The 24051-nt window shown below is 30.3% G+C and overlaps 1 protein-coding gene across 2 annotated transcripts in view; it reads left to right on the top strand.

Moving 5' to 3' along the window:
- LOC139514688 (inactive tyrosine-protein kinase 7-like) overlaps nucleotides 1-24051 on the top strand; it is a 91955-nt gene that overhangs the window by 55250 nt on the left and 12654 nt on the right. For both annotated transcript variants that reach the window (XM_071304194.1, XM_071304193.1), the window contains exons 5-10: nucleotides 3474-3621; nucleotides 4204-4340; nucleotides 12523-12652; nucleotides 17211-17377; nucleotides 20973-21115; nucleotides 21356-21503. In XM_071304194.1, the coding sequence (XP_071160295.1) occupies nucleotides 3474-3621; nucleotides 4204-4340; nucleotides 12523-12652; nucleotides 17211-17377; nucleotides 20973-21115; nucleotides 21356-21503 (873 nt within the window). The remainder of the gene's footprint in view (nucleotides 1-3473; nucleotides 3622-4203; nucleotides 4341-12522; nucleotides 12653-17210; nucleotides 17378-20972; nucleotides 21116-21355; nucleotides 21504-24051) is intronic.

Genomic DNA, 24051 nt, shown 5'->3' with positions numbered 1-24051 from the left:
CAAGTATTAATGGTAGATAATTTCTTTAAAAATGATTGAGTCTATCTTTGAAACTACAGGTGCTTTGAAAGTTATATAATTTTAATGTCTTAATTGAATGTAAAGTACTCTAGTTTGTTAAGATGTATTTTCACAATTTTTATGCCCTATTTATGAGCAATATGTTTTCTGGTCTGTGGGTCTGTTTTTGTTGGTTTTTCCGTCCATTGGTCTGTCCTTTCATCTGTCCTTTTGTCTGTCCCGCTTCAGGTTAAAGTTTTTGGTCAAGTTAGTTTTGGATGAAGTTGAAGTCCAATCAACTTGAAAATTAGTAGACATGTTCCCTATAAAATATTAGCTTTCTAATGTCAATGCCACATTAGATTTTTGACCCCAATTTCACGGTCAACTGAACATAGAAAATGATAGTTTGTGTATCCGTGTACCATGGACACATTCTTGTTTCCCCTAATATTTGTCCATTGGCAAATACACCACATCTCCTTTTTATAATGTATTTTTTTTTAGTTTCTCTGTCATACTCATTCTTGCATCTGAACAAACCTTACTGGAAAGAATTTTGTTACAACTGTATTAAATTTTTTTATACATCAAAGATGAATGAGCTAACATGCTTTTATGTTAAAACCTACAACTTTGACATGACTTTTATAAAATTCTATATTAAGGTCAAACAGAGTACCTCCTTGGTTTATGTAGTTTATTAATGCAAAAGAACATATATCATATATAAAACTGCTTGTTTAAATGATTTCAAAGATGAGGTAATTAGAATCAGATTGTAACAAAATTTTAGTGCTGTTACATCTATAAATGTTTAGAGAAGCACAAAGAGTTTTATTTGCTCTTGAAATAATGGTCATAATTGAATATATGCATTTTGTTGTTAGATAGTTTTTTGTGTGTGCAGACTTCTTGCATTTAATTATGTCCATCTCTTTGAAGATTAATTAAATAAGAGCATCTCTTTTCTAGAGAAATTTTGTTAAGATGACCCTTCTTTCTCAGGGCAAAATCAAGGGTATTCTGCCTGATTCATTTTCCAGATCATATGAATTTGCTATTAAACCCATGTTATACAGAGGGACTGCAGCTCTTTTAACTCTACATTGCCAGATAGAACTCAATTATAACAAAGCCCAATACAACAGTATTAGTTTTATACAAGCTACCTGCTAAGTTTATAGAAGCAGTGAATCCACTGTGAAGTATGTCACTGAATATCAAATACTGTAAACCAATTTTCTCTAGCAATTAATGTTTCGCTACTTTCCTATTAGTGGAAAAATAACATGATTTGAAATTGTCGTGAATTATAGAACATAGAATCTATACTTCAAAACCAACATGTATTAGTATGAAATTCAAAACAGTGTAGCTGTGGCCATTGATTGACACATTAAAATCATTCATTGACTGGGACAATTTAGGTGAACGTTTGTATGTAACGACCAATGCTCACTATGTACTTTTTAAAGACACTTAAACTATGGGGTCACCAAAGGTTCTCAACACCTAAATAAAGTAATTCGAAAAATTAATCAGAAATAACACGAAATAACACGATATTTTGATTTATGTCAATTATATAAATCAAAACACAAAGGTTATTCCTGATTAATTTTTCGAATTATTTTATAATTAAAGGCGTTAAGAAACCTTTGTTGACCCCACAGTTTAAATGTCTATCGTAGGTACGTCATGAACAGTGGTTGTTACAGACAAACGTTCATGTAAATTGTCCCAGTCAATGGATGATTTTGATGGGTCAATCAATGGCCACAGCTACACTGTTTTGAATTTCATACTATTTGTGAAGTGAATATGGAATATTTATCAACAAGTTCTTGATATCCTCGGATGATCTTTATTTTTTTTTAAAGGATGAGACATTCTTTCACATAACCCTGGTTCATCAACTTTCTGCTCCGACACTGGTCTGAAAGATAAATGAAAATTCATTCTGAATCAAAAATATAAAGAAAAATTTAATCAAAATGAAATGTTGATAAAAGAATTTAGATTGAAAGTAATATATATCCCGTCTTATTTAATAATGTAAAAATGTAAGATTATGAAATAATTGTATCAAAAATAAAACAAGTACTTTCTGGCATTTATAGAATAATTTACAGAACCCAAATGATGAAGATATTTCAAGTATAGATAAGTTCAGAAACCACTATTTTTTGTGTTACTGCCAACCTAAAGAAATGTCAAATGTCAAATGTCAATCAAAAGTATTGACTGTGACGTTCATAGGGTGTTTTGCAAACTCTCCTATCCTGCAGAATCCTAGATTGTTCTACACATTTTATTATTATCATTTTGAACTTTTTGACACTGGGGACATAATGTTACACACAGCAATTTGTTGTTTTCCCACATATATAACATTATTTCTAATGCATAAGTTTGATTAAAAACTGTAAGTTATCGTAACCTAATAAACAATCCAGTAAATTACTGTAAGGCTTACTTAGGCTAGAGTTAGTACCTCCTATGCTTGTATTTTATGATCAAGAAAGTGTATATTGAGTGTGTAATTGCCTGTTTTAAAAGGTTTCAAAGATGCAGTAATCATTCAATTTAACTGCTGTTACAACAAATTTTCTGAGGTTTCTGCAGACTCACAAAGGGCTAGAAAAGCTTTATTCACCTTTAAATAATGAATAATGTCAACAGTTTCCAGTGTTCATCTTTGTTATCTGAAGAAACTATTTATTTATTATTATTTGTCTTTGGTGGTAATAGTCCCCAGTCCCAATCTTTGATGTCTCTGTCATTGTTTAAGAATGCCTTGACTTTGCCATTTATTAGCACTAATTAGTAGTTTATTGATTACAAAGATTCTGTAATCTGTCAATGTTGTGTTTTAGGTAGAGTTTAATTGTAAGGGATAAGCAATAAATAATTCTTTATTGTTATGTTAACACACCAATCTTTTTAATTGATAGTAGCTTGTGGTATGCTGTGATCATGGTTTTATGTTCAAAAGGCAACTTTAATATGCACTGCATAAAACAGCACATGGTTGGAACCGAATTTGTTTTTGGAAGCATAAACTTTGAGCAGAACCTTCATGTTTTTCTTTATCTTTCATATTCTTAATAAGATAAAGATGTATCAGACTTTGTCAATGTTGGTAGGGACACCACAATAAAAATGAGAACTTATTCATCAATGAATCTTACAATGAGAACCCTGTCTCATTGGGAAAGAGCCACTATGATGTAGCTTTTATATCAAGTGGATAATTTGTCATTTGATGAGCTGTAATTAGAACCACGTCAATTGTATGTGGTTGTATGAGACCACAGTAAAGATCACAGTAGAGGCCATGTGTAGCAATACACAAAACATGTTCATAAACTTATCTATGTATCCTTTAATGCTAAAAACATCTAAAGACTTCATAGACTTAAAATCAAAGTTCTTAGTTTCATTGTTATTTTACATTTATCTTATTGTAGCACCTGGTACCCCACACCTGATAGAGGACAAATTCACAAGGTCGTTACTAGTCATGAAGAATGATCCAGCTTGGTTAGATTGTCCGTTTGTTAATGCACACAGAATTGACTGGTTTTCTACACATGAAAAGATTACAAACAACACAAGGTAATTTACCACAACTCTGCACCGAACAGGCCATTTTTTCTTGGTAATAATTATTTTGAATTTTATGAATTGAGAACTTTCCTTACCAGTTAGTCAGCAAGGATTTGGTATATTGAGGTGTTCTGTGTAAGTAATTTTCAAATCTGAAGGGCAGTCACCATGCTGTTTGGTTATACTTTTAAAGCTTAAACACTTTTTTTAACAGAAAAACACAATATTCTTCAAGAAAGAAAGCTTTAAAATGTGAATAACAAAAATATTAAATATGGATGAAGTCTAAAAAAAGTAATAAAAAGAATTTAATATCATTATGAAACTGATGAAAAATGTTACATTTTCTAGATGCAGAATTGTGTAGAAAATATTTGGTTATCACTGTTGTGGGATGAAAATGCTTCTCTGAATTTATTTTAAAATAAATTCATTATGCAGAAAACAGAATTCATATTGGCAAAACCCATTAATTTCCTTTCTTAAATTTATTACTGCTGAATAAAAATATGAAAATATAAATTATGATGAGATGATAATGAAAGTATTATTATTTTATATGTTTTATTTTACCATTTGTATCTTTGATAGGCATACAGTTTACCCGAATGGTACTTTATATTTTCCTCGTGTTCGTCCAGCTGATGAGGGAAGCTATAGATGTGAAGGTTTAGGAAGTAGTCGAGACATTCCAGCACAGACTTTTACATCGGAGTTGATGTTGACCAGTAAGCAATGTTCTTTTCAAAAAAATATATTTAGTCTCATTTAGATGATCAGTTGGGATGTGTATATTGCTTTAGGTATGCACAGAAGATGGTAATGGTGTGATACGGTCAACTGAATAGGAGCAAGCTATTGATATTACCTCTTTGATGTCTTTAGTAGCACCTGTAAAACTCTGTGTCATGGTTGTTTTAAGGTCACATCACCAGTAAAACCCTGTGTCATGGTTGTTTTAAGGTCACACCACCAGTAAAACTATATTTCATGGACATTTTAAGTTCTACTTAAATGACTGATATCAACTCTTTACCCTTTCCTTCCTGAATTGTTTTCCGAAATTTCAAAATTTCAATTTTTTGCAATGATATGAAAATAATCTACAGTAAATAGATATAGAATCATGTAAAAATTGATGATAGGATTTATACTGGTTGTCATCCAATCAGAAATTTAGATACAAATGATTGCATGAGAATGTCTGGTATTACAGTCTCACTACAAACAGTTTTTTTTATGTACCCTAGATTAAGGATACCCCCAAAAATTAAATAATCATAAAAAAGAATCAAACCAAACCAACTTTTAAAAGTTTCTTCCCCCCTTCAAAAACTTTTATTATTTAGTAAGTTGGTTAGTTGTATATAAATTATTTTAATCAGAATTTTAACATGTACATAATCCTTTTATATACTTTTTAACTGTCAAAACAATCTCTACCCAATGTTACTATGGTATTTTTCGTGAAATTTACAAAAAGTAATTTTGGGTGTTGTTCGCTTAAAAGAAAGGATCAAAGAACTATTTGAAACTTCTTAGCAACACTTATATTTGTTCTCTGAATTGGTTAAGGAAAGTTGGACAGAATTATGTAAATATTTGAAAACAAACTCTTTGAAGCAAATTAATGATTTTTTTTTATCCAGCAGTCATATTATCTTATTTGTTTTGAACTGACAAAAACACCAGTTTCACCTCAACCATCAAACAAATAATTAGATGTCAAGTTTATACATTTGGGTAGCTGACCTCATTTGGTTCAAAGGAAAAAATGAACAGATTTTGTAGTGATTTGTAATGCTGCATCTGGATTGAGCATAAGAAAGACAAATTGGCAGTTTAAAACTGTGAATTCTCACTCTTTACATTAATCTTTGGACTCAAAAATGACTTTCTTCATCTGATAATAGTAATAAATCAGAAATCTAATACAGAAGATTTAGGAAATATTACAGTTTATTGGGGAAGCAGGTTAAGATTTTTCATTCAACCATGGTTTCTAAAGTAGACAGATCAAATTAAAATGAAAGAGGTCCTTAGGTTTTAAGTTCAGCTAGTTTTACTTTTGTTCATAAAGGCTCTCTGTCAGTATTTTTATTCTACTGTATAAAGATAAGTCAAAATCATTTTTTACAATTTTTTTTTTTAATTTGTCCTAAGGAAGTTGAAGGGAAAACAGTTCATAATAGATATAATACGAACAAACTATAAATCAATACTACGAACAGAATGATATTTTTCATATTCAGTTTTTTCATATTTTTTTTTAATTAAAGTTTTAAAAGTCCACTTGAAATTTGCTATTTTTCACCTTAATCACTATAAATACCATATACCATGTGCACAGGAATCTATTTAGGTATGTGATTGTCACTTGTACTTGACAATATTTTTTGGACACAGGTGCGAGGCCACACAAAAATTTCATTAATTGGAAATTCAATCTACACTAGATAAATTTCACAATAAGGATACTTGTACATGATTAACTATCTCTGTGTGACTAAGTGATGTTCAAACTCAGACATGTTCCTATCCAGAATGATACTTACATCGCTGATGAAATCAACACCCTTACAAGATCAGAGATTAATTTCTCAAACTTGTCATCCATCTGTATTTCTTTTTCAAATTTCTGTAAAAACGAAGGTTATAAAATAATTTATAAATTCTAGTAGGTTAAAATATATCAATCAATCTTCAAATGAAACCACTTATAAAAGATGCACTTTTGACTTATTGCAATTGATAAATGACTGAAAATTGCTTTAATATGCTATAAAAATCAGAAGAGAATAAGAACCTATCTTTAAGTAATTGCATCCGAATGCACATGTATGCACTATTGCACCAGGAAATTTAGAGTAATTTATAACAGACAATGTCATCTTTTGTGAAAGAAGTCATTTATGAAAGTAATTTCAGGTGAATTAATTGGTTTCTGGATAAGCATATGTTTTCTTAATGAATACCTCGTTAATCAGTTACTGATAAAGAACATCAAGTTATGCAAATAGGAGAGAAAATAATTATCATTTCCTCTGTGGCAGATAATATTTGTCTTTTGGTTGATGCCAATTTACAAAAGTATTGCTGCCAATGTAAAATATTAAAACTGTCTTTGAGATGTATGAAAATTACTTTTCAGTATCTGATTTATTAATCAGATTAGTGTTTGTCAGTCCCCCCCCTTTTTGTATCTTATAGCCTCATGCAATTTCTGTCAGTTACTGATAGTCTTATTCAACTCCTGTTATTTACCGATAGTCTTAACTTCTGCCAGTTACTGATAATCTTATTCAACTTCTGTTATTTACCGATAGTCTTATTCAACTTCTGTTATTTACCAATAGTCTTATTCAACTTCTGTTAGTTTTAGCCTCATGCATTTTCTTTTAGTTATAGACTCTTGCACTCCAATACTTAGAAAAGGGTTAAATGCCTTTCCTTTCAATCAGTTTTAAGCTTAAAACAGCTGGCTCTTGAAAATAAATGGACTTGTCATGTAAAAAGATATCATGTTACAATAAAAGTATGCTGCAGTGACGACAGCAAAATGAGGAGGTTTTTTTGAAAATGTCATTTGGTCTTAATAAACTAATTACATCATTGGACAAATAGGAAAAAAGAATGAACTAACAGCTGAAAGTGATTTTAGAATTCCCTTGGCACTCATTGTCTCCGGCTGATTAGCGTGACCTATGTCATGTAACAGTATGGTTAGAATAGAAGATCATATATTCTGAGGGAAAAGACAATCCTAAGTATTGGTTTTTTAAGACAAAAATAAAGAAACACAATGGGTTTTTTTTATTCATGAAAGATATTTGATTGACTTTCAAGTATCTCTTGGAATTCTTATATAAATATACACTGAATTCCATTACCTGGTATATTAAATTCAATTTCATTTATTTCCTCATATGAAATGAAGTATTTGTGTCATTAAACTAAACATAGCTGCTGGGACTACTTTAACTGTGTATAAGTTTAATATTAAATACACACTTTAACTTGTGGAAAAAGTCTTGAGAATTAAATACATTTAAAATTGTCTTTTTTATTAAGGGAGAAAACTAATGTTATGTTTGTGCCCCTTACCCCCTTTCCAAATTTGATCTGACATAAAAATAATCTTACTTCATTTGATTCTCATTACAAACCATGGAGAGCCCCCAAATTCATTAAATTACAGCAATTAACATCCCATATAACAATCCTCATTTACTAAAATATCATAAAAAGTGGTGATTAAAAAAAAAATGAAATTATTATACAACAATGTTACATTTTGGATTTGCTTTCTTTCTAAATAACAGCTCTTTCATGGTAAAAATGGTTCTATTGATCATATATATACTTGCTTGTCATATCTAATGGCTGATTATAATCAGTTTTGTTATGAAAATAGCTGCAAGATCAGTGTGTTTGTGTCCAGATATTAATATGATATTACATGTACCAGTAATAACTGTAGTTATGTCTCACAAAAGAAATGTCACTGGTATAATGGTATTATATAATTTAAACTTGACTTTTGTGCCATAAATGAAAGAAAGATTAAAAAAAAAATGTGGGATAGATGTTCATGAGATAATAGTCTTGAAAGACCAGTCTATAACTGATATATGTACATCCATGAAACAGTGGATTTTTTGAAGTTCTTCATCTAGGCAGTCTTGGCAGTGAACTCTCAGCGAGATGTAGATGATCCCCAACTTTGCTGTAATATTTGGTGTTCATTAATAGAGCAACATATATGCAAATTAAACCATCAATCTTTATATCTAATAATATAATGACTAAACTCAACCCCTATTTGAGAGGAAATCTTTGACCTCTACAAAATTTGAAAAATGTAATTCAGAAATTTTTGTGAAGGTTTTTTTTGCTTTTGTGAAGTTGCAATGAGATAGGTATTTTTATGTACATTTTCTTCAATTTGAATCATTTAATCTCACAATTTTGTCCATTGTCAATTGTCAAAAGAGGCATTAGTAAATGCATGCACAAATTTGTGAATTTACTGTAATTAGTATTTTTTTAATCCATTAAACATGGTTTACTAAGTTGTTGATAAATTATGGATGTATTATTCAATAACATTAGTTTATATCAACAAACTATTTTAAACTAATGTTCTCTTGTGTAGTTTGCATGACAAAAAAATCCAATTACATCTACCAGTTCAGTACTTAAACTTAAATGTGTAATGTTTTAGAAATATTATTACTTTAGGGAATTGTCAAAAAAGCCATAGTTTTGATGATTTTTTTCCGTTCATTCACATAAATCGCAGCAAGAAAACAAAGTTTATCATGTAATTTTAGAAAAAGCTTATGGGAATTTTGAAAAGTAATTTCAACAATTTTGCATCAGTTATTGTGAAATTTTCCACAATTGGTAAACTGTACAAATGATTGATAATAATTGTAATGTTGTTTTCTACATGTATGAGGAATGTGTGAAAGTTTTATATACCATTTGGTGGTCATTATCATCAAATATTAACAAATGACCATTATTTTATTACTATTTAACACAATAATTGCATTTTGACTGTTAGTCTGAGGAATTTTTTGGCAAGAAAATCAAGGTTGATTGCACAATTGACTTTATTGCTTTGTTAACAGGCAACTAAATGACTATAAAGTGCCCTCTATGGACACTTTATCATAAGATTTGATGGCACTTTGATAAATACACTTCCCAGAAGAGAGTATTTAGACATTTTCTGTTAAACAAATACATAGATATATACTTTATGCCAGTTTCAGATGTATAATAAACGTTAGAAAGAATCCTTGGGTTATCATATTTGTTAACAAATTCTGACTTTTTATCATTTAAAATTGAACCAGATACAATCATTCTGACACCTAAGTATACAATCGAGACTTGGAGTTCTTTATCTGTTTATTGCACAATATAAATGAGGTTTTTTTCTGGTTTTCCGATTGCATAAGAAAAACATATTCATTTATTTACATGATCCTTGATCTCTATCATAAATGGTTTCATGTTGATTTTTATAAAGAAATAGCCTCATTAATGAATTTCCTGCTAATTTTGTAGTGTTTTTACACCATGTTTTAAGATAAAATTGTGTTTTTTTTGCTAGCAAATTAGTTATTTAATACTGTTGCTGAGTCTAAGAAAACATCAGAATTTGGTATCTCCTGTTGTGAATTCTAAAAGTGCAAGCAAATAAACACAGTCACCAAATACAGTGTATAATTCTCAAACTAGACGATTCCTATTCATCCAACATAAAATACCTAACTATAGAATTGAGAATAGAAATGGGGAAAAGACAACAACCCCAACCAAAGAGCGGAAAACAGCCAAAGGCCACTAATGGGTTTTCAATAAAGCGAAAAAATTCTCAGCTAGCCCCTAAATAAAAATGTGTACTAGTTCAGTGAAAATGGACGTTATACTAAACTCCAAAACATATCAATTAACTGGTCAAATTCCTACATGACTTATCATATTGTGTAACACGGTTACTGTAGTACAGATATAGAATATTGTACTTTATATGATAAAGATGAAATTGAAAAAAAAAATTTAGTTTCATACACCTAAGAAACCAGAGTTCTAAGAAGATTTAGGTTAATCAATGTTCTAATAGCATTTTGATGGATAGATTGTAGTGGAAAATAATTAAAAAACTGTTAAAATTATATATACCCTCCCAACGCAAAATATGGATAATGAAGAATGATAATATGGCACCACTGAGAAATAAACATCCGATAGGTTTTAAATTGATAAATCTGTAGAGAAGAGAGAAATCTATTTCATTGTGGAATTCCAATTTTATTATTAGGATTGTGTTTCCTATAGGGAAATTTGTAATTTAAAAAGTGAGCATTTTGCAACAGACGTGGAAGAAATTTGACGACTATTGATGAAGAGACCTGTAAAGCCAAACAAGCTCAGTCTATTATTCTGTAATAAGTATCTGATGCTATAAATTGGATGCAAATTGAACATAAAAAAGGTTTTAATATTGCATTGAATTAGATGTAATCTTACTAGAGGCTTGTAATTGGTTACAAAGCTTCCCTTAATACAATACATTCCATTAGATAAAGAATTCGAACGAGTTGGTCAGATTCATCAACTATTGTCGGAAAAACTGTTGAATCACGAAGACCTTAATCAGTTTCAAATTATTATTTCTCTAATAATCAATTTAATTGGGTCCGTTAGTTCACTTAATAACAATTCTACACAGTATTGACGATTTTTAAGCCTTTAACGGATGTTGAAGCGTGAGTGGCAGTTCTTGATTGGGATAAAACAACCTCATTTACTTGTTTTAGTGACAAATAAGCTGAAGTAATAACTATTCGTTATCATTTGTCTTACAGTGACATTAATACAGTGGGGATAAAAGTAACGTTTAATCTATGATGACTGATTCACCCTCTAAAACTGAGGATGTTAATGGGGTTTACTTGATCCCCTGTTTTTAATCTATGATGACTGATTCACCCTCTTAAACCGAGGATGTAAATCGGGTTTATTGGACCCCCTGTTGAAAAATCTATCCAGTCACAAGTTTTGTATTGAAACAAATTTACCATAAGATATATTGTACAAGACAAAAAAACAACAGTGAAATTTGAATAAATAGTGCAGGCTTACTTTTATGGACATCTATAAAAATAGACTTATATGGAAAAAAGATGGCAACAGTATACATCAGGTTTTCTCATGTTTCTGTTTAAATATTGGTTGTCAGTGCAACCAAATAATATTTTCTTACTTATGTGACCTCTAAAGATCTTTTTTGTTTTGTTTAATGTTGTTGGTTTGCTGTTCATTGATTTATGCCCCAAATCTTTTGTATAGACATCAATCTCTTTGTAGTTCTATCTGTTGTTTTGGTCAGTAAATCAGGGATGAAATTTCATAATCCTTCACACTGACCCTCATGTTTAGGTCATTACTGGTCAATAGTACTGGTCATAGATCATGATTAGCCAGGAAACTGGACATTGTTATACACGTAATGATGGGATAATGATGTGTCAAAAGGAAATAATTATCTGCTTGTTTCTCATGCAACATGTTGTTAGTCATACTGACCAGTGGTCATTTGGACAGAATTAGACAATAATTCATACAAATCACTTGTCTCTTGAATGTCAAATGTCCAAAAGAAGTTAACTTTGTATGTGATTATTATTAAAGTAAGGCCCACATGACACTAATGACTAATTTAACAGAAAAATGTTGTACAAGGACACAGAAAATGAAGTATTTAAAGGTAGTTGTTTTCCAACAGTATTGGAATTATAGTAAATATAAAAACAAAATATTAATTTTAGAACAACTGATTTCACAATGTACAAGTTTACCTTCAGCTGTTTGCTCTATGGTCAGGTTTGTTGTCTCTTTGACACAATCCCCATTTTCATTCTCAATTTATCGATATTCATGTTTATTTTTACTACAGACCTTAAAATGCCTCAATCTAGCCTCTTTTTACCTGCAACCAATTAGTTGAGGTCTGAATTCTTAGTTCTATCACTGGGAGTTATATAAAAACCTCTACATATGGTGACTGTTGAATAAAAAAATTAGCAGATGTAGTGTAATTACCAATGTGACAAATCTCAACTAGAGACCAAATGACATAGAAATTAACAGCAGGAGGTCACTGTACTGTCCCAACAATGAGCAAAAACAACCTCTTTAACAGGAGAATTTTTTATTTCAGTTAGTGTAGTGATCAGTTGTAACAAAATACATCTTTGATCAGGCATGTTCACCATAAATATATTCACACAAGATTTTTGTTTAAATTTTTTGAGTGAATTCTTCAATATTGTTTCAGTATTACATATAGTATATCACTTCAGTTCATTAAAGATTTTGTTTTTATTTTTTCAGTGTTAGAAGACTTTAGAATGGATTCCTTTGAGCCAAGACTGATACCAAACTTTCCAATAGTTGTACCAATACATAAGCCTTTTACACTCAAAGTATTCCAGCCAGATGGTCAACCAAAGCCGTCTATCAGGTAAGGCTAAGCTCAAGACAAATTAGCCAGTGTTGTATACATCTAAAGCATTGTTTGGTAGAATAAACCTTGCTGTATGTTGAGTTAAAAAACATCTGTTATAAAGTGTCAGCTTAAACCTGATTAAAATTAAACCTAATGTATTGGGCACTTACTGGTAAATTAAGGAATGGTGTAAAGAATATTTCTCAGATTATCAGTGGCAATAGTAGTTGGCCCATAGTTGCAAACTTATACTTAAAACGATGTACATTGTAGCAAATATTTAGTTGATAGAAGATATTAAACACTATATTGCAATATATTATGGTTTCAAATTTAATATGGCAGTGTGAAAGTTTTAAATTTGGTAATAAATATACTAATTTCTACAATTTCCACGTAAATGTGAATAAAATATCCTTCATAAATGTTAATTATCATATTCAGTATATACATCTTAAAACATGCAACTTTGGGCTCTTACAATACCTTGCTGTTCGATGTCAGCCAAGGCTCTTTGTTGAAGACCGTACTTTGACCTATAATGGTTTACAAATTGTGACTTCGATTGTGAGTTGGCTCTTTGACTCTCATACCACATTTTCTTATATCTATTAAAATACCACAAAGAAAAAGCATGCAAAACATATTCTGGGTAACATTCTTAAGACATAGCTGTGTTGGATGCTGAGAAAAATATTCGTATACAGTGTAGGTTTAAGTGAACAGGCTCTTAATCTTTAGTTTTAAATCATTGCTCAGGGTTCAGTTCTAAATCATATATGCTCTAAATTTAGTTGTAACTTATGTATGCTGTGACTTAGGTATGCTGTGACTTTAACTGTAAATTAGGTATGCTGTGACTTAATTAAGTTGTAAATAAGGTATGCTCTGAGTTTAGATGTGAGAATTTTACAGAAAGAAAGAAGCATCATTCTGTGATGGAAGGAAATAAAGATTTGTATCAGGAATAAATGGTTAATTGTTGGATTAAACTTCTAGCTAGATAATTTCCTTTATTATACCTTGTAACGATATGGTAAAGAAATCCAAAGATTATCCAATATCTATTTTACCTGTCATTAAAGTATTTGTCTGGCTTTGAACCTTTACTGATTTTAATGTACTTTAAGTAATTGTCTTTAAGAATAACAAATAAATTGTTTAGAGATCCGATAGACAAACTTATAAATAAGAATGTTAGTGTCTTTGACAAATTGTACAAACAAGAAGCCAAATTAAAACGTTTATTGTTTTTAAATCGAAATTTCAAAATGGGATGTATATCAAATTAATCGAAGAATTCAAATAGAGAAAAATATTCAACTCGTGACCGAACAACACTTATAATTAACTCATGCGCTACGCGCATTCGTGAATTAATGTGTTGTTTGGTCACTCGTTGAATATTTTTCTCTATTTGAATTGTTCGATTAGTTATTCTATAATTATGTCTTATACTTCGCTACGTATGAAGTGTAATAAGCAATAAAGATTTCTATCAATTCATGTTTGACATTTTCTTGTTAATTTTTCTTACAAAAACATATAATTAAAGTGATTTTCTTAAAGAAATGTTGAAAAATACTGTTAGAGATCTTTTCTTATTTAAAATATGTACATGTGATTTGATGCCAAATGATTTTATTTCTCATTAATTTTATTGCTGAGTGTAAAGGAAGACTTGATCAGTTCAACACAGTCTTAATCAGCCATTTCAAACGTCATAAGAAACCATTCTAAAGTTTTACATGGAAAATAGACTTACGAACATGATTTGAATGGCATCTTTCTTTTGAAGGCTTTAATATCAAAGGATGGTTTTAATAATGTAGCGATCATAGTTATACAAATTAATTTTGTCGAAATTATTAGGGTCTTTATATTAATTAATGTTATAATGTTTTGTGCATAATTTGATCAAAATATACTCCCATGTAGACTATTGATGCACAAAACGAACATTAAACAAATCTTTTTTAAACAAAACAAACACATTGTAAATAGACCTTCAAGACTTCAGCATTCATTATGTAATTGTTATTACATCATATCAATGATAAAACCTCTAACCACAGTTTTTTTATTTTGATTACTTTAGATACGAACATATGGTCACAAAATAACTGTTTTTACAGGTGCATCTTGGTGGCATTAAAAATTATATGAAATGAAACTATGATCTACAAGTGAAAAAAAGATTTTAATGGTCAAGGTCGTTAGTAAAATTCCATGAAATTTCAGTTTAAGTTCATTAAAATAGGTTTATAGAAGCAATATGAAAACATGATTCATGCTTTTTCCATGTCACAATGCACCACAGAAAGAAAATATTGACATTTTTCAATGACCACATTTACGTCAACTGACCTATGGTCAACCAGTGTAACTTAAAATACATAAAGAACAACTCCAGATTAGAATATAAGTTATGATATATGTCATAGTGACATCATAATTCTAATACAATTATTTTGTATCAATGGTTCTGATTAGATGACAATAAGTGTAAACTTCTCTATCTCTCTGTTTTTAACTAAGGTCCGCTGACTTTATGATTTCAGGAATGTATTTACATGTAATTTCTCCAATAAAAGACAAAACAACCCTCATTTTTCACCTAGAAATCTTCTTTGTTTTTGATTATTTACATTCCAATAAACTCTGATAGTAAAAGGAAGCTTGGATACCCTGCATTTTAGAGGTTGATGATTCAAGGTTTTTGTTGGAGATCATTGTTTAACCTCTAGATGTCTTTATTATTTTGTTGTATCTTCCAATTTTTTAAATGAAAGTCTGAAACCGAACATAGACATGGAACCACACACTTAGTTTGCACTGATGTCTTAATAAACTTTTGTGAGCTGGTAAAGTCTGAGGTAGACTATATGAATATATTGTGTACTTAAAAAACAGTTATTTCAATTTAAATTGTAATATTATATTTATTACTTTAGCATTTAAGTTTTGTGACTCCTCATGTAAAATCATCTCTTTATTATCTGGATCAATTTATGGAAAAATCTGAATATAATGAAGTAGTAGATAGTTAATAATGAAGAATTAATATTTTATAGTCCAAACTAAATGAATTTAGACCAGACACTCATAAAATGACAAAAAGGAATTTTAGTACCAGTATACACCAGAAATTCTTACATAATGGTAGATATTTTTTCGTGATTTTATCAGTAAATTTGATAAGATTTCTCTGAAGTGGTATGGTAACCTATGGTGTACTGATGGTATCAGAAACTATATTTATAAATCTTGCACAATGTCATTTTCAGTTTTCCTAATAGATTTATAATTGTTTCGATTTCTGTTCCCGTGGCATTATATCATTTTAGAATTAGCAAAAAAAACAGCCCTTTGTAATTCTCTCTAATAAATTTGGTTGATGCCATGGTTAATTTTCTTTGAAATGAGTAGGGAAATAAGAAAACATTATCATGAACTATTGCCTTAGATAACAGAATTTGGATTAGGTTATTCAAAGTAATAATCAAAGAATAACATCAAGATATTAGGAATTCCATTTAGATACATATTTTACAATTTACAATAAAATCTTTCCTGTGTATTTTGTGTGTAGATTTCAATCTTGTTTGACAATCAGGGAGGAGAATTAATTGACAGGATTATCTGTAAATGTGCTATTACTTTTACGTTGGTTAACTATTATGCTATTTTCTCAAGCCATTGAATCAACATTTATCATGAACTAATGAGAAAATAAAGGCAATGTCCTGTTAAAAACATTAATAGCTATGGTAATCTAACATGAGTTAGCATCCAAACCTATAAAACAGTGATGGTCTTAATACAGATAGAAAATGCGGATTTTTCAGATCAATTATTTTATAAATGTTTTTTCTCCTGTTTTTGGTAGCATGAACAAAAACAAGCTCTGTTAAAAACTGCTTAAATGCAGCTTCTTGTGCTGAGGTATTTGTGCAATTTCTAAGAAAACAGATATTTGCACTGGTATTTGAGTAACTAAGACAAAGCTCCTTCAGACATGTAAATTAATATGAAATAAGCAAGTTAGACAAAACATTAATTATCAATTGTGCAACCCATTCCTTTGATACATTATCTTTCTTTGTTTATGTAACACATAAGAAAAAATAATGTCCTGAATGAGAAAGCAACTTGATTTATCTTTTTGCAATAAAGTCAGCATATTTATACAGGTCTAAACAAAGACCAGATGTTAAACAAAAAATTATCATTGTGGTGTGTCTGTAACAACAACATCGTTGTAATACTTATTGTAATACGAACTTTTCCACTTATATACCACTTATATATCCTCTAATTATGTCGATTGTCATTTAGTGTACTTCAGTAAATAAATTTCTTGCTTGCCAAGTTAACTTTTCTTTGTATTTATAAGATTATTCCAAATAAAGATCCTTTGTAAAAAGATTCGTTTTGTCTGGTGTTTAGTTATGGCAATGTGTACTGACAAATATATACGCATTTATAGCATTATAATCTGAAGCGTATTTTACGTGTTCTAAAACAAGTATAAACAAAAATTTCTTTTAAAAAAACATGTTTTATTTTACAGTTGGTTTGACAGAAATGGAGACAAGATAGGAACAACAGGAAACATATTTGTAGATGGAAACAACCTTGTATTTAAACACCCTGCACAGATAGATACAGGAAACTATACATGTAGAGCATCAAATCTAGCAGGAATCAAAAATCAAACTGTTTGGACCATAGTTTCTGGTAGGTACTTTCTACCAATGCCATACTTTTTAGAGGTCGTCATACAGATATTTACTACATACTATGAGAGAAGACGTGTGTCATTGAAATTTTGTAAAATTGCAAACCTTTAAGATCTGAAATATTTATGTACAATATAACACAAAGTGTTCTCTAGTCATGAGGTGAAGAAATTAAATCACATTCTATAGGGAATGTATGTCAAAATGTAGATCATTGCTCAGTTTATAGATGGCAGATGGGAGGATTGGTGGGTAGGGAAAAGGAAGTACCTAAATTGTGTACTCAACTCCTCCTACAATTATGTTTTCTGATCTGTATGTATTTTCTTCTATCCATTGATATAATTTATGTCTGTTGATTCCATATATAGTAAACATATTCGGTCACTTTTGTGGTCACAATAACTTGAAACACTGTGCACCAGCTCTTAATGGTGTAGACTTTTAAAAATATATGCCAAATAGGGTTTTGACTTAGATTTTGCAGTTCACTAAACAATGAAATGATATAGGGCATCATGTCCTATATTTCACTTGCATGTGAGTTCAAATTTAAAATGTCAGAAAAAATGCAAATTTATCACCAGCGTTTGCATCAAATATTTGGTGCAGAGCAGTTAAATATAATAATTCAATTTTATTTATCTATTCATATTTAAATTAATGATGTTCATATAATAAAGGAGAAATTACTGTTGATAAAATTGAATTGCAAAATTTCAACTTGTGAGATAATTTTAACATGGTTCACCAACACTATAACATATAAAAGAATAGGGCATTTTTTAATTCAGTACTTCAACATTTATATTTAACTATGAAAAATATTAATTTCTGAAAAGGTTTGAAAAAGGGACCCCGTTGAACAATATAAGAGAGAAGTTGTAAGACACTGACCATTTATAATATTAGATCCAAATTGTTGTAAACCTATCACATCGTTCATTTATATGAAAACAACTGGTTGCAAAACTCAGGTCAGCTTTTAAGATATTTGAAATCTATATTGAAAACTTATCAGTTTCTATACTTTTCTTTTGGTTGAAAATTTAATTAAATTGATGTTTGAATATTCTTTTACTGCAAAGGTTATGCTTAAATCCTGATATTTGTCAAGCAATATGATTATAAAATAATTAACTGTCTTCTTTCTCCCAAATGTCTCATGAGTTCTACAAATTATCTTAGTTTTCCAATATGATATATGCATAAAGTTGAATATCAAAATGTTTATTAGCGTTAATTCCGTGATGCTCACAATGCAGAAAAAGAGTGATTGTTTACTGAAACATTTGTTTAATAAGTCGTAGTTTGATGTTCGGAGGCTGATAGGAATCGTTATTACATAATGGCATTTGTTTATAGCTGCAATCAAGGGAACTGGAATTATTGGCAAAATTTGACAGCAATCAAATTTTATATGATTGATCATATACTGCTTGGATAAAGAAAGAAATTTTATTGTCATATTTGTTTTATTGTAAGATGAAATCAACTTTTTATATTGTATTAGCCATATTCCTTTTCCATTGAAATGAACTGTTGTCATACAGTCTGAACATTTTATTGTTAAATCGTGGAGCATCTTTTATGACTTTTGGATTGGAAATTTTACTTTGATACCAATAAAGTACTGGGTAATTTTATGTTTATGATTGCATTGTGACATTTTGTCTTGGCATATAATGAGATAGTGCTAAATATTTTACCAAGGGGGAAACCAACATTTTAAGACTTGTTGATTTTTCGATTATCAGCTCATTGCAGCCATGTTGGATAAGGGGAAGATTTTCATAATGGAGATAAAAATGGTTTAGAAAAATATGGGAAAACATCATTGAAACATTTCGTTGGAAACATGCATACGATTTCCCCTACTTTCATACTAAGTTTGATATCTTTGTATTTGGAAATAACTTTAAGTTTAATACATCATATATAAGATATAGTCAGCATTTCCACTCATAGCCTACAATACAACTTTGTCAGTGTTGTCTTTGTAAATGTCACTGGACATTAAGCAGCTGTTTTTTAATCGTATTTCTCCTATGCAGTTATTAAGACCCCATTTACAAGATTTTATTTTATCTTTCAGCTTCATAAAATTACGTTTGCCAAACACTCAATTCATTTCATAATTCTGATATGATCTTTATTCCTCTACCCTTTCTTAAGGCATTTGTAATAATAGAAACAGGATTTGAGAACTTCTCATCAGGTTTGCTGAATTACAAATTAATGGAATAAAAGTATTATATTAACCAGATGTTGAGGAGTCAAACTTATGATTTGATTCCAAACAAATTATGACTTTTATAGGAAAATAACAATGTATGTGTCTGATCTCCTGGTAGAACAGTTATTTTAGACTCCTATCAACAGTTTTTGGTTCTTGTATGGTTTATGAATTAAAAGGTTTTTTATCTTATCTAAATGGCACAGATAATTGATTCCTAAGTCATTTGCATCTTTTTGACCTGCGGAAATTAAAGTAAAATGCTTCCTGCTTAGTGTTGGCTCCCCTTGCTTAAGATCACAAGCTAATGGGTAAAGCATAAGGAATGCTTCAAATCAGTTAGTAAAGCAATTAATTCAAGACGTTCGGTATCCAATTTGTGGTCTGTACACTAATAGAAAGAAATCATCCCTTAGTGTAAAGTGAGGACAAAATAACTAAAGAAAAATAATTAATATATGATATATTAGATTTGCAGATGTTTGAATTAATTAGATAGCTTTAATTAGATTTTTTATTTGAAGTAAATATGTTCTGTTTACATGTCTTCTCTTGCACTTGTGGTGTGAGGGTACTCAAGTCTAGAAGGAAAATTGTATCTTAGATTGTATGATGTTGGTTTGTTGGTGTTTAACAACACCTGCAGAGGCCATGGTTTTATCAGGACAGTTGGTTATTGTTTTGGTGGAAAGAGCCATGATACCTTGTAAAGAAAGTTCAGAGTTGAACACATATTGCAACAAGTGGAAAATTTGGTTGATTATATAGGAAATCAATGAAGCGTGACTGGAGCGGGCCCAGCCACCCCCCTCCCCCCCTTTCCCTTAGGTCAGCCAGCGTGCCCCGGCTTACAAAAAGTTCTGGATCCGCCACTGTTTAACGCCATTTTCAACACTATTGTACTAAATTAATGGTGTCAGTTTTTATTGTTGGAAGAAGCTTTAGGGAACCCCTGACCTTCAGTAGGAAAACTAAAAATGCTAGTCAATTAAGATTGGAGTCTAGAGCACCTGACTCGTGTTAGATGCCAACTCACCTCATTGTTGACAGGCTAGTGATACAATAGTTTGAAAAATGGGGTTCCAACTCAAAACCATATGATTGAATTTGATGAGCAATATACAGTTTGAAAGCTAACTATCTCCTTCTTCTCTTAAATTATAATACACTCTTGTTTTTCTCCAAATACAGTGGGAAGAAAAATCATAGAAATAAAACGTAATGTAGGCAAAGTGACACATTTCAAATATTTGTTCAAACACTATCATGCATGTTATTTCCTTTTATTATTTTCTATTTTGAGTAATATCCTTAGTTTAACAAGATGGTAAAACACCTGTATCCTTGTCTGTTGTAGTACCTCCAGTAATTACGAGACCACCACAGGACAAGGAAGTGGAAGAAGACGGCAATGTGGATTTACAATGTCAGGTGGAAGCAGATACCGCTTATCCTATTACTAGAGTCATATGGATGAAAAATGGTCTTCTCATTAGTTCTGTAAGGTTTTATCTCTCAGAATATGAAATTGGAAAATATTTTTTAAAGAAATAAGGAGATAGCATACAACATATTTAAATGTTATAAAAGTGAGAAAAGAAGGATATTATAAGCCAACGCTGTTTGTTAGTCTGGAATGAATTAAAACAAAAATTCTAAATGATTTGTATTATTGTTTTTCATATACATGTATGTTCTTTTCCAGAGTTTGTTTGTAAGAATTTTTTTTATCTTATGCAGGGGTCATCAAGACATCACATGGATCTTGAACGTGGCATTTTAAGGATACCTATTGTATCAATAGATGATGCTGGCACATATGCTTGTGTGGCAAATACAACTGGTCAAGATCTGGTCATATCTAGTGAAGCATATCTCAGAGTTACAAGTAAGTGTTGAACCTATGTTTGTGTAGCCAATACAACCGGTCAAGATCTTGTCATATCTAGTGAAGCCTATCTCAGAGTTACAATTAAGCGTTGAACCTATGTTTGTGTAGCCAATACAACCGTTCAAGATCTTGTCATATCTAGTGAAGCCTTTCTCAGAGTTACAATTAAGTGTTGAACCTATGCTTGTGTAGCCAATACAACCGGTCAAGATCTTGTCATATCTAGTGAAGCCTTTCTCAGAGTTACAATTAAGTGTTGAACCTATGCTTGTGTAGCCAATACAACTGGTCAAGATCTTGTCATATCTAGTGAAGCCTATCTCAGAGTTACAATTAAGTATTGAACCTATGTTTGTGTAGCCAATACAACCGGTCAAGATCTTGTTATATCTAGTGAAGCTTTTTCCTAGCATTACAAGTAAGTATTCCGACAACACATACAGTTGAACCTATACTTGTGTAGCTTAAAGACAACTGGACAGCACAGACTGGTATTATTGTATTATGAACCACTGTTTCTATATCAAGATTTAGTTCATATAAGACATTGACCTAAGTAATTGTTAAGTTTATAAGAAGTGATATAAATATGAAAGGGTTAGCTATTAATGATAAGAGTTCATTTATGTAGCAATCAGCTGGCAATGAATTTGCAATAAAATTTGAGAGATGCTTGACATACAAAAATATATATATATAGTGACAGGTAAAAGATGAAAGAGAAATATACTCTGTTTTAAGAACATAGAATAATAAAGTCTGATTCACTCAAGAACTCCATGACTTTTCGTGTACTGTTAATTACTTGAAGGCATAAAACTTAAAACACATTTAAGTACCAAAATTGATCACAGCAAGTTGGTTAACATCATGGCATCTTTGTAATTAACTCCAATGACAAACTTGACAAGGTGAAATTAATTTCATCAATGGCAATAGATATATTTCATATGATGGTGACATTTTATATGCTGTACTCTATAGGTTAATTGCTGCAGAAATTGTGCATTAATATCCAAGGTAAACTTCAAATCACTTTTATGTGAATCTCCTGGAGCGGAAATTCAGATTTAATTCTCCAACATTAAATGACTGATTACAAACTAATTGTAACCACGTGGCAGAATCAGGATGTTTAATTTCAACGCCAGTATAGATTGAAATTGAAGAAATAACTTTGTAAAAAAGTGGGAGTTTGTTTTCACTTGGCACCATGTTAATTTCAGAGTAATTTAAAAACAGATAATTGAATTGCATGCTAACTTACATTCTGTTTTGATCTCTGATATAGCACAAATTATTGTGTTAAAACTGCATGGTATTTCTTATGTAATAATTTGTCTAACTGAGCTTTGAGCATCATGTTGGATCATCATTAAACATTAAGAGGAAATAAAGTCAGTAGGGATAAAACATGTTTGTGGTGGATATTTGCACTCAAGTTACGATATTTATTAGTGAGAATTAATATATATTGTAAATATTAAAAAAAAAAAAGTTCGGATTTAAGTCAAGCACAGATAATAAAATTCTTAAACAATGTCACATACAGATATTTTGTTGCTAGTTTTTTTCATTTATAAATTTGTCAGCAAACTTGTGTTTTAACTCTGGTGAACCAAATTCTACAAATCTTTAGTAGGGTTTTCCAAAAGAGTGATACTTTTCAAATTTGTTCATTTATACATGTAAAAAGAAGTCAAGATTGAAACTTACAAAAATGGAACATAAATATTGAGTGAGGTTTAAAGTGACTTTAAACTATCATTTTAGCTTTTTTCTTATTGCGAAACCTATCGTAGTTTTCCATAGATTCACCTGCAAGTCACCTGTCCATTTAAACTTTTGTAAGTTCTATTGTCCCATCTAACAAATACAACAGGTATTGTTCTCTGTGTAGTTTATTTGATGGGACCTTTAAATTTCTTCCAAGAGAAATCTATCACTCATTGATTAATTTACCTGAGTAAAAAAAAATTCTTCCAAATAAATGAAAATACACTTGTAATTGTTCAATATACCCTGGTTGTTGTTTTTTATTCTTCATTCAAAACTGAGGTTTTGTTATGTTTTCATGAAAGGATGTCAATAGTGTATTTATTAGGACAGAAATCAATATAATAGATGCCCAAGGTGTATGAATGTGTGTTTTTTGTTTATTTTTCAAATTTTGTAAACCAACTTATTTTCACAAATAGTTATTCATCTCAACTTATTCCTTTTATGTTGATTTCTCAGCTATGTATCTGAATAGATTAGTAATTTTCTTGCTGTTTTTATGTAAGGGAAGACCAAAAAGTAACATTTGTACAATGATTTATTTGTACTCTTAATTTATAAAATCACTGTTATTTTACTTTTGACCATACAAGAGCTGCAATATGTGATGCAGTCATAGATGGAATAACGCTTGAAAAATCTGAGAACATTTTTAAACACTGTGGATATATTCATTAAAATTATCTCCCCTGGTTATTGTTGAGTCTGACTGTTCATGTATTATGTAGTTCTTTTGATTCATAAAAGGTGCAAATTTTGCATTGGA

Source organism: Mytilus edulis, chromosome 3, assembly GCF_963676685.1.
Source record: "Mytilus edulis chromosome 3, xbMytEdul2.2, whole genome shotgun sequence".
Classification (NCBI taxonomy): Eukaryota; Metazoa; Mollusca; class Bivalvia; order Mytilida; family Mytilidae; genus Mytilus; species Mytilus edulis.
The sequence above is the reverse complement of the archived record's forward strand: the minus strand, read 5'-3'. Positions and strand labels throughout refer to the sequence as shown.